The 13,986-nt window shown below is 42.3% G+C and overlaps 1 protein-coding gene across 1 annotated transcript in view; it reads left to right on the forward strand.

Moving 5' to 3' along the window:
• Positions 1–13,986, forward strand: part of LOC126282022 (UDP-glucosyltransferase 2-like) — a 93,465-nt gene that overhangs the window by 35,974 nt on the left and 43,505 nt on the right. The window contains exons 4-5 of the mRNA XM_049981415.1: positions 3,890–4,349; positions 7,483–7,705. Coding sequence (XP_049837372.1) covers positions 3,890–4,349; positions 7,483–7,705 — 683 coding nt within the window. The remainder of the gene's footprint in view (positions 1–3,889; positions 4,350–7,482; positions 7,706–13,986) is intronic.

The following is a 13,986-nucleotide window of genomic DNA, read 5'->3' on the forward strand; positions in this document are numbered from 1 at the left end:
TCAAGCCCTACAGCATTGGAACGGGATCCTAAAAGGCCATTGCACAAACTTACGTTCAACACTTCAGTTATGTTTCGTCTTACGACACCGCACGAGTTCACTGCACCACCCTGGGGAAACCTTCCGTCCTGAGTCAGGAATCAAGTGGACGGAATAGTCTGAGGCATCTGCTGGCATAAATCAGACTGAGCCTGCTTGGCACCAGTTGAACTGTGTCGCGGCAACCTTCTCACAGACTGAATGACAGTGGCATTCGGTGAGTACCAACGTATCAACTGCCTCACTAGATAGCATTGGCTCTATGCCTCATCGGACCGCACCATTTTTCCCAAGCTGTATCATACAATAGACGCAGAGTGTTTACCTGAAATCTGACTTCAACGAACCTCATAGCCGTTGGACACATCATTAATGGAGTTAACGCGAGGAGTATTCGCTTGGGTGAGACTCATTTAATTGTGAATATCTGATAAGAAGTTCCAGTGTTCTTCACTGTTATCGGTATCTCACCAGGATTACAGTAACTCAGCAAATCACAAGCGTATTCATGTTCATTGTTTTGTAAAGAAAATTCATTGTTTTACTGATCTATGTATACACAGTAATTGTACAGTGGGAAACTGCACCTCTTTTAAAAAAAAAAGTTCGACCAATTTTGAGATGTTTCCAAGTTGAGACCTGTACCAATTTGGATTAATGAAAGAGACAAAATTCAGAGATGAAGTGCGGGTTTCGTCACGCGTTTACTTAACCGGTGTGAGAGCAAGAAACGCAACAAAGTCCTTGGGAAGATACTAGGTACGAGAAGGGCACTATACATTGCGAAGAGATGTATCTTAAAACATTCAGAAAGCTCACGTTTGAATGCGAATCAAGAAATTTCCTTCAGCCTGTATCATACTCAGTGTAATCGTACGAGTAAAAAGAGGCACCTATAATCTTTCTTCCGTTCCAACACCAGCCGCTAATACTGAAGGGAAGTTGGGTGAGAGAACGGTGGATGAGGGGTGAACTGTTCAGTGAGTTCCGTAGTCAAAACGTAGAGGTACAGTTATTGCCGGTTAAATTTAACAGAACATCTGTTACCCCATATTCTGGGACAAAAGAATTACATCTGCTGCACTGTCGTACCTTCTGTTTGAATGTAACTTATGTATTTCTTCCCTCCTCATTATAAAACCATTGACCAATGTTTCAAAAAGTAAATGGTCAAAAACCTACTTCATGAATAAACAAACTTACTCTTTTACTGCCAAAAAAACCATATTGTACTGATCGATTCTGAAAATCAAAACGGTGTGTCACATATGTGGTATGAACCAGAGTAGGTACATATCTTCATTGAGACCTAGGACCTTTAAGTTAAATTTTTGTTTGTAGATAGGCTTATCAGAATGGTAAATATGGAAAAAGTGTGATTCAGTACCAGAATATGTTTAGTCTCATGAGAATTAAAAACTTTGAATATAGAATGAGATTTGCACTCCGCAGCGGAGTGTGCGCTGATATGAAACTTCCTGGCAGATTAAAACTGTTTGCCCGACCGAGACTCGAACTAGGGGAGCTTTGCCATTAGCGGGCAAGTGCTCTACCATCTGGTTTTTTTTGTCATAACATTCCACAGTAGTACATAATTTTCAACTGACATTTAAAAGCAATAAAACAAACTAAAATTAATTACAGGTTCCTTGTCATTTTAGAAAAAATCCAAGTCTAAACCAGACAGTGATATTCGTTACTTGATCGTATTTGTTTTTCAAAGATCAAATTGTCTCTCGTTTCTTCATGTTCTGAATCGCATCACCGAAAATGGAGTTCACATGACTGTTCTGAGGAAGTTGGCGTATGTATCATAATAATTATTCATGCGTAGTAGCTTGTGATGCTGGTCGGAAATGTACGTCCAAAAATCTCCTTCGCTCCTTTCTTTACTGGACATCAGGTAAAATATCACGTGTCCCTTCAACCAGTTGACGGCACTTTTCTTCCAGGTGGGATATAGCTCTTCTTCCGGGTATAAAAAGCACGCTGGCGTTATCAAATACGGCGGCTTTCTCTGCATAGTTGCTAACTTTTTCTGATTGACAACCAAATATTATTCGCATTTACACAGACAAATTGATGTTCATCTGTATCAATCAGGTTGCAAGTGGTACACAAAGGGGAATCAGCCAGGTGAATAGAATGTAGTCTGGAGTTCGTTGGAAATTTCCTATTTATAAAATAGTACCACAATGACCGCACTTTTGTTGGTAAATACGGGTGGTGTATGTTCCTCCAGATATCATGCCAAGAGTGACCGACGTATTTTTGTTCTATGATGTTCTTGGTCTGAAAGTTCAGTCTAATGTAGCTATATTCTACGAAGCAAGTTCATTTGTGATGTGGTGAACGTCTATTGGAGCGTCCTGGCTGGCCGGCACTATTTCATTTAACAAGAATGGGGCCACACTGTTGACTGACCGCTTCCACAGTTTGTATGTTTTACAGGCGTACAGTGCTTGTGCTTTATTGTACACGTCTGTGAGATTCAATCCACCGTTCCCAGACGGTAGAGTCAACGTTTGGTGGCCAAAAGCAAGCTACAGAAGCACGACTCGCGCACGGTCCTCACAGTTTTACTTCTGCCAGTATCTCGTCTCCTACCTTCCAGACTTTACAGAAGCTCTCCTGCGAAACTGGCGCACAGTTTTAATCTGCCAGGAAGTTTCACATCAGCGCACACTCCGCTGCAGAGTGCAAATCTCATTCTGGAAACATCCCCCAGGCTGTGGCTAAGCCATGTGTCCGCAGTATCCTTTCTTTCAGGAGTGCTAGTTCTGCAAGGTTCGCAGGAGAGCTTCTGTACAGTTCGGAAGGTAGGAGACGAGGTACTATCAGAAGTAAAGCTGTGAGGAGCGGGCGTGAGTCGTGCTTCGGTAGCTCAGATGGTAGAGCGCTTGCCCACGAAAGGTAAAGGTCGCGAGTTCGAGTCTCGGTCGGGCACATAGTTTTAATCTGCCAGGAAGTTTCACTTTGAATATAGCTTACAAACTTGCAACACAAAATTTGAAGATGGTTTTGACGTATCACACCAATTTTGTTTACATTATACCAAGTTTGTTGCGACATATGCAGTCCATTATCATTATGTACACACCAGCAGATTTACAGAAGAGTGTATTAGTCTCTCGAAACATTGTTTATAATTGTTAAACACAATTACTCACTCCACACATTCTTGGAACAAAGAAGATACTGACATTGATCTGATTTTCGTAAAACAGATCAGCCATACACACACATTCCGTCACTCGATAGATCACAGTCTGCTGTGTACAGGCCGGTTGTACAAACTACGGCTAACAGCCAGTTACGCACTATCGCTGCGCCAGCACGGATTAAAACCTAACCGAAGAATAGTCTCGGGGCAACTTAACCGGCGATTTCAGTAATTTTTTACCAAGTTGCGAAAGCTTCTCACTAAATGGCAGCACCAGACACTTATGAGGCACATACGGCAAACCCTCAGAAGTCAAAACTGTTTATTACTTTAGTGTCTGGATATACAAACTTGCCATTACAGCGGGTCGCAAACCCCTTACTACGGCTACGTAAAGGCCGCAAGTTCAAAAATATCGTGCCGAGACTCAGGTTATTATTCCGAATTTTAATCCTTCTGCCCAAATGCTAACAGACTGATCTCAAAAGAACCAAGTTCTACAAGCACCCTCTCTTCATTTCGGGATGAAATGGGACTAAAATAAACGAAAAAATTACAAGAACGGACCGTGAGAGACTTTAGTGGAACATATGCATCTCATCAACCACGCAATGGTTTAAGGTTAAAGAAAACCGCACCTCACAACTATTTTATTGGAAAAGCTTACAGTCCAGTTTGCTTTGGCAGTTCCGGTGAGAAGTTCGACCTGGTGATTTTCGAGCGCCTCGGCTACCTGGCGTACTACGGGCTGATCCAGAGGGTGGGCGCGCCGCCCGCGGTGGCCTTCATCACGCTGTCGCCGCCGTCGTCCGTCTACCACGGCTTCGGCAACCCGATGAACCCCGCCTACATGCCCGACATGTGGCTCGGCTACTCGGACCACATGAACTTCTGGCAGCGCCTCTACAACACCTACTTCTACCTGAGGCTGATGTACATGTGGTTCTACGACCTGATGCCCGCTCAAGAGCAGCTGATGCACAAGTACTTTGGGTCCGATCTTCCACCTATCTACGAGATGGAAAGAAACTTCAGCCTCTTAATCATTAACAACCACTTCTGCATGGAGTATCCCCGGCCACATCTTCCAAATATCATCGAGCTGACCGGCATACACGTCGCGACTGAGCAGAAGCCACTGCCAAAGGTACGGCTCTCGATAATTCTCTACGATCTTTGCTTAACGTAATTAAGTAGGAGTGTCTACAGCCGTTGCAGTACCACACAGTACGAGTATGTATTGCAGAGTAGTTACGCTATGTTATCAAAAGTAAATGGAGAGATGGCTGAAAATACTTACAAGTTCCTAGCACCCTCCAACGGTAATGCTAGAATTCAGTACATGTTGGCACACCCTTAGCCTTGATGATAGCTCCCACTCTCGCAGGCATATGTTCAGACAGGAGTTGGAATGTTTCTTGGGGAATAGCAGCCTATTCTTCACAGAGTGCTGTACTGAGGAGAGCTATCGATGTCGGTCAGTGAAGCCTGGCAAAAAGTCGACGTTCCAAAATATCCCAAAGGTGTTCTATAGGATTTAGGTCACGACTCTGTGCAGGCCAGTTGATTACAGGTATGTTCTGTCGTGTAACCACTCCGCCACAGGCCGTGCATTATGAACAGGTGCTCGATCGTGTTGAAAAATGCAATCGCCATCCCCGAATTGCTCTTCAACAGTGTGAATAAATAAGGTGCTTAAAACAACAGTGTAGGCCTGTGTTGTGATAGTGCCACGAAAAACAACAAGGGGTGCAAGACCCCTCGTTGAAAAACACGAACACACCATAACACCACCGCCTCTGGCACAACACACGCTGGCAGATGACATTCACCGGGAATTCGCCATACCCACACCCAGCAATCGGATAGCCACATTGTGTAACGTGATTCGTCATTCCACATAACGTTTTTCCAATCGTTCAATGATTACGCTCCTTACACCAAGCGAGACGTCGTATGGCATTTGCCGACGTGATGTGTGGCTTATGAGCAGCCGCTCGACCATGAAATCCAAGTTTTCTCACCTCTCACCAAACTTTCACAGTACTTGCAGTGAATCCTGATGTTTGGAATTCCTGTGTCATGATATGGATAGATGTCTGCCAATTACACATTATGACTCTTTTCAACTGTCGGCGGTCGCTGTCAGTCACCAGACGAGGTCGGCCTGTACGCTTTTGTGCTGGACGTGTCCCTTCACGTTTCCACTTCGCTACCACATCGGAAACAGTGGACGTAGGGATGTTTAGGAGTGTGGAAATCTCACGTACAGACGTATGCCACAAGTGACACCGAATCACCTGATTACGTTCGACGTGCGCGAGTTCCACGGAGCGCCCCATCTGCTCTCTCACCATGTCTAATGACTACTGAGGTCGCTGATATGGGGTACCTGGCAGTAGGTGGCAGCACAAAATATCTAATATGAAAAACGTATGTTTTTGTGGGTATCCGGATACTTTTGATCACGTAGTGTATTTTGTTCCTGGTTCCCGATCCTTTACTAAGCTTAGTTTTCACTGAAATTTACATCACAGAGTACATGAGATAGTGAATGGTTCGAAGAGGTCACTCGCCCTTCTATTTAAGATGCATGCCATCCTTTCGTGTTTATTTGCGGTACAGTAATTACAGAAAATACAAGTTCATCGTTATGTATACACATCACGTTTCACTCCTTCACAGAGACTGACTCTGTTCTTACTTGATGTAAAATGTAAATAACCGATGTGTCTTCCTATTTTTGCCACCTTCGGACTTTAATTAATTGAAGCGACCTACTTCAGTGACTCAATTTACATTATTTTTGTACAACATTTATATTGGGATGCTAAATAAAGTGTCTCAGTCAAGACTGGTCCTCTGTTTTTAATTAACCTTAAATGAGTAATTCACAGTGCTCCATCTTCAGAGTTACTCATGTCTCTGGAGTGTTTGCTTCCTTCTGGTGAAAAAGTCTTTAACATTGATTCGAAAAGGCAGAATCGATTTCTCTCCAGTTTCAGTAGAAACAATTCCACACTTTGAGAATATGGATAAAAATGGGTAAACTCTGCCAAATTAAATATATTTGAAAGATGAAAGATGAAAATTTGTATTAAAATCACTCCAGTATTCGGGGCAATCGGTAGGGTTCGCGGAAACTGATACATCAGTTTTCGAGTTTACGGATTCCACATATTTTTCTTTTTTTTAAATAAAGGGATGATATATTACAGATTAATTAACTCATAAAAGACAACTAAGGGTTCTCTTGAAGAGAATTATATATGATTATCTCTTTCAAGATGCCACATGGCTACACTAAAAACTAGGAATGATACGAGGCTGTAAATTTCGGCAAAGATAAAATTTTCCAATTTTCCCGAAGTCGCAATAAATGAGGTAAGAGACAGATCAGAAACTAATGCCTAGAGCTCCAAGCTGTGAAGAATACATACAATAGTTTTACATTAGATCTAAACCGAATATTACACATGACAAACGCAATATAAGAAGGGCGAATGCATGCCAGTTGTGGAGATGGCTTTCGTTCTTCATGAGTTTCTTCATGAGTTTGGTTCCTTGTTAATAGCGTGTTCCTTTCTCATGTGTGCACGTTCAGTCATGTCAGATAGCACGTAACGACTATTTTTCATAGCAATCAGGTCTCGTTGGATATATGTATTTTTTTTATTTTATAATACACCCGTTAAATCTGAGTCCTACGCAACAAAGAAATCAAAACGATAAAACGAGAAAGGGGCTATAAAAAACCATTGTTTAATGATTTAATTCCATTTTGAAACATTCCCGCATGTACTTTGTCAGTGAAGTAGTATACTATATCTAATTATTTGGTACTAATATATTAATATGTTATTTTATTGTAAAGCTACAGTCTTTTGTTTACATTAGTCTATTTGACCTGCTTTGTAATCTAGCACGTAGAGGATTATCTGTATTTTTACAGTACCCTATTTCTATAATAAAAGTTTTTTTTCTGGAACATTGACTTCTGTTTTTCTAGTAAATGCATGAGACGCACTCAGCAAGCATGATACAGCATGCATATTTTACTACATCTAGATTTTATGGCCACCTCAATGTGGGCAAGATGACTGAGTTTTCTGCAACCTCCAAACATTTTACCTTATTCTCTTTGCACATAAGTAATCTGGATTTGTTCCTCTGCAGAGGACCACAAAACTCCATCCGCACAACACCCCAAGTCATGTTCACGTCAGTCCAAAATATATGTACAGACAGTGTGATTGAAGGAGACATATTTGTACCCACAGGACGTGAAGAAATTCCTGGACGAAGCTGAGCATGGAGTGATCTACTTCAGCCTGGGCTCTAATGTCCGCAGCAACTCACTGCCAGACTGGAAGCGACAGGCATTTGTGGAGGCATTCCGCGAGTTGCCACAGCGCGTTCTCTGGAAGTGGGAGAGTGACACCCTGCCCGACCAGCCAGCCAACCTCATGGTCAGCAAGTGGCTGCCCCAGCAGGACATACTGGGTGAGTACCCAAACACCACACTGTGTGGTCTGGAAGTGAGAGAGCGACACAGTGCCTGACCACCCAGACAACCTCATGAGATGTGGCATAATGGTGGTATGAGCGTATTGCGTACATTAAGGGCCAAGCATATATTCAGAGCAAACTTGATTGACTTATGGCCTTCACCTATTGTTATGCTAATTGATTTACGACCCTCTACATATAATCTATCCTTCAGAGAAAGCCCCACCCCTACTCCTCCATCTTCCCCACTCATCTGGGATGTGCCCAACCCCTCCCCCTCGCCCTCGCCCTCGCCCTCGCCAATAAAAGCATACTTTTGATATAAAATTAATCGAGGAATTAATTGAGTTTATATAAATATTTTTGTTGGAATTACCCTTGACCTATTGTGCCATTTCCAATACTCTGTTACTGAACATGAGCTGCTACAGCTGAGGCTTGATCTATTTCAGTAGCTCCCTTTTCACCACTCAAATTGATTAATTAATTAAATCGATCTCCTTTTGTGTGGAACAGTTTTCTTTGGTGGATACTGCCTTCTGAAAATATTGATTGATTGGTGGGAAATCGATTGCAGTGTGTGGAATACTGTTTACTTAAAGATTTTATGGGATACAATTTGTGGAATATTAAACAATTGCAAATCTTTTTTATTCTGACATCGTAAGGAGTACCTTCGTGAAACACTCACCACACGTAATTTCACAGTCACAGATCATGCTAAAAGTATCTGACGATCGCCGGGCTGCACAACGCGCAGCTGTCAGATCCCGCACCACCCTGTGAAGGACCGCCGATGTCTCGTGATATTAGCGTGCTTCAAGTGATTACTTCCCGTCATGTGCCACTGCTGGTGCCTCATGTGCCGTCAGTCATGGCCAGACCAGACCACGAAAAAAGTAGCGTTCACCTGGGAAACACCCAAGCCTTCCCTTGTTGGGTACTGGCGCAGGCGAGAACTTCTTCAAAGACAAATGACTGACTAGGAATCGTTTCCAAAGTCAATAAATATGTTGACTAATTTCCAGTCATGTGATCATGATGTAGAGTATATATATATATATATATATATATATATATATATATATATATATATATATATATATAAGGTATATATATATATATATAAGGTATAAGTATATGGTCTCAATCATAGTCAGTCTCTGGAAGAAGAAGAACCATGAAGTGTCAACAGCGGAGATAGTGCAGCTACCCCTAGCAGAATAGGATGAACCAGTAGAGTAACTACTGCTTACTTAATAATACATCTTGGTCTCTCTGTCTGTAGGTGCTATTATTGTACATAATGGTTCTTCATCTTTTCGACTTTAGCTTCAGCTGAGACGACATCCAGCTCGCCGGAACTTGTAGTGATGTGTGATCCTCTAGCAGAACTTGTCATCATGTTGGAACCAATAAATGTGGCCTCTGGAGGACTACACTGGACTCCAACATACGCATCATCCCAGAACATTCCAGTGTTACTGCTATGACAAAGTGTTGATGTGGTGGATGAGAAGCTGCCAATTCCCCCAATGCTCTACTGCTTTTCACTTCAACTTTTTTAATAGCTAACGGTTCGAAGCGCTTAGATATTCACATAGAAGCATCAGTAGGCAGTGACTGGCGTGTTGTGTTAGAGACTGAAAATTAATCGAGAAGTGTCAGAGTCTGGTTTACAGAGTTGTAAATGGATGAACTGTGTCATGCACAATACTGCATCAAGCAACAGATGCCTTCCGAGTGTTCTCTGTCTCTGAACATTTACTTTGATGGCCTGACCCTATCTATAACATCATTGTACGATGGCTTGACACTCATGGAGAAACCTGTAGGTTGATCCATTTATCTGCAACACTCCACCATTACAAACGTGTTCAGCCTACAGATGGTGCTATCCCTCGTCCTGGAAAGACTGAACTGTGGGCTGCTGTATGTTCAAACTGTGTTTAAAGACATCATGAACTATCTCCGCAAATATAGTGTGCATTCAGACAATTTAGAACTGTGTATCAATACGGTGCCGAAAGAAGAAACTAAAGGAACACCCATTAGTTTGAAAGAAATACACAGGGAACTTAGAGCATACCAGAAATACTGTAAAAAATGAATTAGTGGTTTTTGTTGCTGAGGTTTGGCTCGTGGGGTGCTCAACTGCGCGGTTATCTGCGCCAGAACAAATTCCCAACCTTTGCTCAGTCCAGTCTCACCACTTTCATCAATGGTGATGAAATGATGAGGACAACACAAACACTCAGTCATCTTGAGGCAGGTGAAAATCCCTGACCCCGCCAGGAATCGAACCTGGGACCCCGTGCTCGGGAAGCGAGAACCCGACTGCGAAACCACTAGTTACGGACATGTGTTTTTTGTTGTTGATGTAATATACCCTATGTATCAATGCTTAAATGTAAATTATATATAAATGTAAATTATATATTCAGAAGTCATGGTTAATAATTCACACATGGAAAGCACAGGCCAAAAACTGCTAAAAATCTCCAATAAACATGGCTGCACAATTCAACTGTTGTCGAGATATAACACATTTCCTGTTGCAGTTCATCAGTGTCTGGAAACACATGGCATCTCTAAACGTTAAAGTAGATGTATGATACGTTGTTTGTGCATCTGAACGCAAGATTGAACTCGTCTCTGAAATATGTTACGAAACCTCTGACACAATGCTGGGGAATTCTGTAAATGCTCAAAGGCTGCTTCAGTCCACAAGCATAATTCCTCAAGCGAGTTGACCTCGATGCCATAGACCAGGCTTTTGAACTGGCCCCACAAACAGAAATCCATTGGATTTCAATCCAGAGACCTTGGAGGCCATAGCAGATGCCCTCCTCTACCTATCCGATGTTGACTATTGTAGAGTCTTGTACCCCAAGGAAGCATGGCAGAGCATGTTGTTATGAGTGGCTGCTATCCTCTTTCTGCAACACAAGTGCACACGTGGATTACTACAAGTCTTTATTTACATGAACATGAAACTTGAATAGAGTCCATGTGTTGCGGTACAAGCTCTTGCAAACAATATCGGTAATCTTGCTATTTCCAACTTGAGTCTCACTGCTAGTAAGTAGAAGTCCTGCTACAATCACTAATCTGATCTCTATGTACTGTCGTGATGAACTATACCCACTCCGTGAGTATACTGACAGACGCCAGCTGGATGGTTGAGTCAGTAAGGCCCTCTGATCAGTGGCGACGGCCTTAGTATATGCTGTCGAGAAAGCGTTGGTGGCGCTTTGCTTCTCGGTGTGTCTCTGGCCTCTCTCGTGATAGGCGCGCTTGATCCAGTGCCTAATACCGATCTTCGCATTCCTTCTTTGGCGATTGTGTGCTGGAAACAGCTTACAGCAGCACAACCACATGTCCGACTTAGAAGCTGTCACACTTGTAAATGAAAATGTGTTGGAGCTCCTTCATGGATGAACTACATGCTCAGGAGTGGGTCAGTCGAACATATACATGTACATCTGGAAGTACAGTCCGTAGAAACCGCTTGTATTGCTGTCTGGTTAGTCTCAGCAGTTTGAGGCATGGCACAGTTATGTGGTCTCCAAGCAGTCCTGCCCAGACATTCAATGAATAATGCTGCTGATGACGTGATACATGTGTTGCACTAGGATTGACATTGGCCCAAATGTTACAGTAATGGTAGCTAAAAATACTGTCACAGTTAAATCCAGCCTCATTTGTGAACAGATTACTGCTTAGAAACAGGAGATTTAGGGTACACTGTTGTTGCACCCATTGAGAGAATTTCTCTCGAGAAGGAAGTCGACATTATTGAGGGCATACACTGGCTGGAGATAATATAGATAGAGTACTCGCCGTTGTAAAATCTGCCACACACTGCAATGACTCAGGACACGCTCATGGGTAGCAATCCTCCTTGTTGATGTACTCATGCGTTCGTGTACAAAGCGTGTAACCTTTTCCTCAACATCAGGTGTTATGGATCTGAGTTGACCTTTTCATTTACAGGGTGTCACAAAAAGGTACGGTCAAACTTCCAGGAAACATTCCTCACATACAAAGAAAGAAAATATGTTATGTGAACATGTGTCCGGAAACGCTTACTTTCCATGTTAGAACTCATTTTATTACTTCTTTTCAAATCACATTAATCATGGAATGGAAACACACAGCAACAGAACGTACCAGTGTGACTTCAAACACTTCGTTACAGGATATGTTCAAAATGTCCTCCGTTAGCGAGGATACATGCATCCACCCTCCGTCGCATGGAATCCCTGATGCGCTGATGCAGCTCTGGAGAATGGCGTATTGTATCACATCCGTCCACAATACGAGCACGAAGAGTCTTTACATTTGGTACCGGAGTTGCGTAGACAAGAGCTTTCAAATGCCCCCATAAATGAAAGTCTAGAGGGTTGAGGTCAGGAGAGCGAGGAGGCCATTGGATTGGTCCGCCTCTACCAATCAATCGGTCATCGAATCTGTTGTTGAGAAGCGTACGAACACTTTGACTGAAATGTGCATGAACCACATGTTGTGTCGTACTTGTAAAGGCACATGTTCTAGCAGCACAGGTAGAATATCCCGTATGAAATAATCATAACGTACTCCATTGAGCGAAGGTGGACGAAACTAAAATGAGCTCTAACATGGAAATTAAGCGTTTCCGGACACATGTCCATATAACATCTTTTCTTTATTTTTGTGTGAGGAATGTTTCCTGAAAGTTTGGCCGTACCTTTTTGTAACACCCTGTATATGGGGTGCAGAATTCCCAGTTCCTTTAAGGCGCTGATGTAACCAGCTAAATGTATATCTGCCAGGCTACCTGTGAAGAGGAAAAGCTTTTTCATATAATCATGCAGCCTCAAGGGCACTGCCATTCGCTCTGCTATAAATGAAGTGCACATCAGCATCCTCTTCATTGGTGACCCCTCTGTCCACGGTACCTTCACGTGCATGGAAGGGGAAGGGAAGTAGCTGTGTGTGCAACGAAGAGATAGTCAATCCCAACCTTGAGATACCAAAGTAAATACTGCAGTATCCAAGGTCATTTATAGTTGGTTCCCAACGCAAATTAATGTTATACCTTGGCAACAGATGATTTGTGAATCCATCTTCATTGGAGCTTCTTAGCTACTTCTGGTCCGTACTTTCCATGTGTAAATTATTGACCATCACTTCTGAAACACGCTGTGTACATATGTATTAAAGCAAACCCTGTGTATTATTTCTTAATTTAGAAGCCCCTCGTTATGTAATGTAGTAACGATAGATCAGTTGGTAAGGTGATTGCGCTGTAGTGGCTACAATTATTGTTATCAAAAGCGTTCATTTTTTATAAAAGCCCATTGCACACTAAAACCTGATTTAGTCAGTATCATGGATCACGGCAAGGTGGATGAAGAATCAGGACTTTGTTGTAAGCAACTAGTCCTGTGGTGTTGCGGAAGAAGACCAGAATAAGATGAAGAATGGGATACGCCTACCAAATAATATACGAGCAATGATTGTAGGTCCATCCAACGGCAGGACAAATGTTCTCATGTCACTACTAACACAACCGGATGGAGACCGCTTTGAGAATGTGTGTGTATTTTCAAAAACGCTGTTTCAACACAAATACCAGCCACTGCAAAAGATATTGCATGGTGTGGATGGTGAAAAATACACGACATTCAGTCGAAGCAGACAAATCCCCCCCCCCCTCCAATCCCCAAAAAAAAAGGTAAAGCGAAACACAGTGGTCGTATTTGACGATGTTGCTGTGGAAAACCAGGATCAAATTCTACAATATTTCTGTTTTGGTCATCATATGGGTGTTGACGTATTTATTTGAGTATAATGCAAATTTCACTATAGCTTTTAAACGAGCCAGTTTGAATTCAAAACACATTTACCAGGCACATGTAGGTACCGACATGTGAGTCAATGATTTTGTAAAGATTGTAAAGATGTACACAGAAAATATATATATATATATATATATATATATATATATATATATATATATATATATATGTGTGTGTGTGTGTGTGTGTGTGATGTGTTATTATATGCTTCATCATGGGCAGGTTCGCACATATGTCAGGCACTCAGCCCGAGGTAATAGGTGTACATAGGCAGAGAGTGCGTCCGTACATAGAGGGAAAATTTCAGTCTCTTGGGTGTAAGTTTTTAGGAGCTAAAGATGTCTGAACAGACCCCTCTCAGGCTGATCAACGAAATAGATGCTAGGGTTAAGGAACTAGATTACACTTGCATCATTCTGAGAAAGAAAGTAG

This window comes from Schistocerca gregaria, chromosome 7 (genome assembly GCF_023897955.1).
Source record: "Schistocerca gregaria isolate iqSchGreg1 chromosome 7, iqSchGreg1.2, whole genome shotgun sequence".
NCBI lineage: Eukaryota > Metazoa > Arthropoda > Insecta > Orthoptera > Acrididae > Schistocerca > Schistocerca gregaria.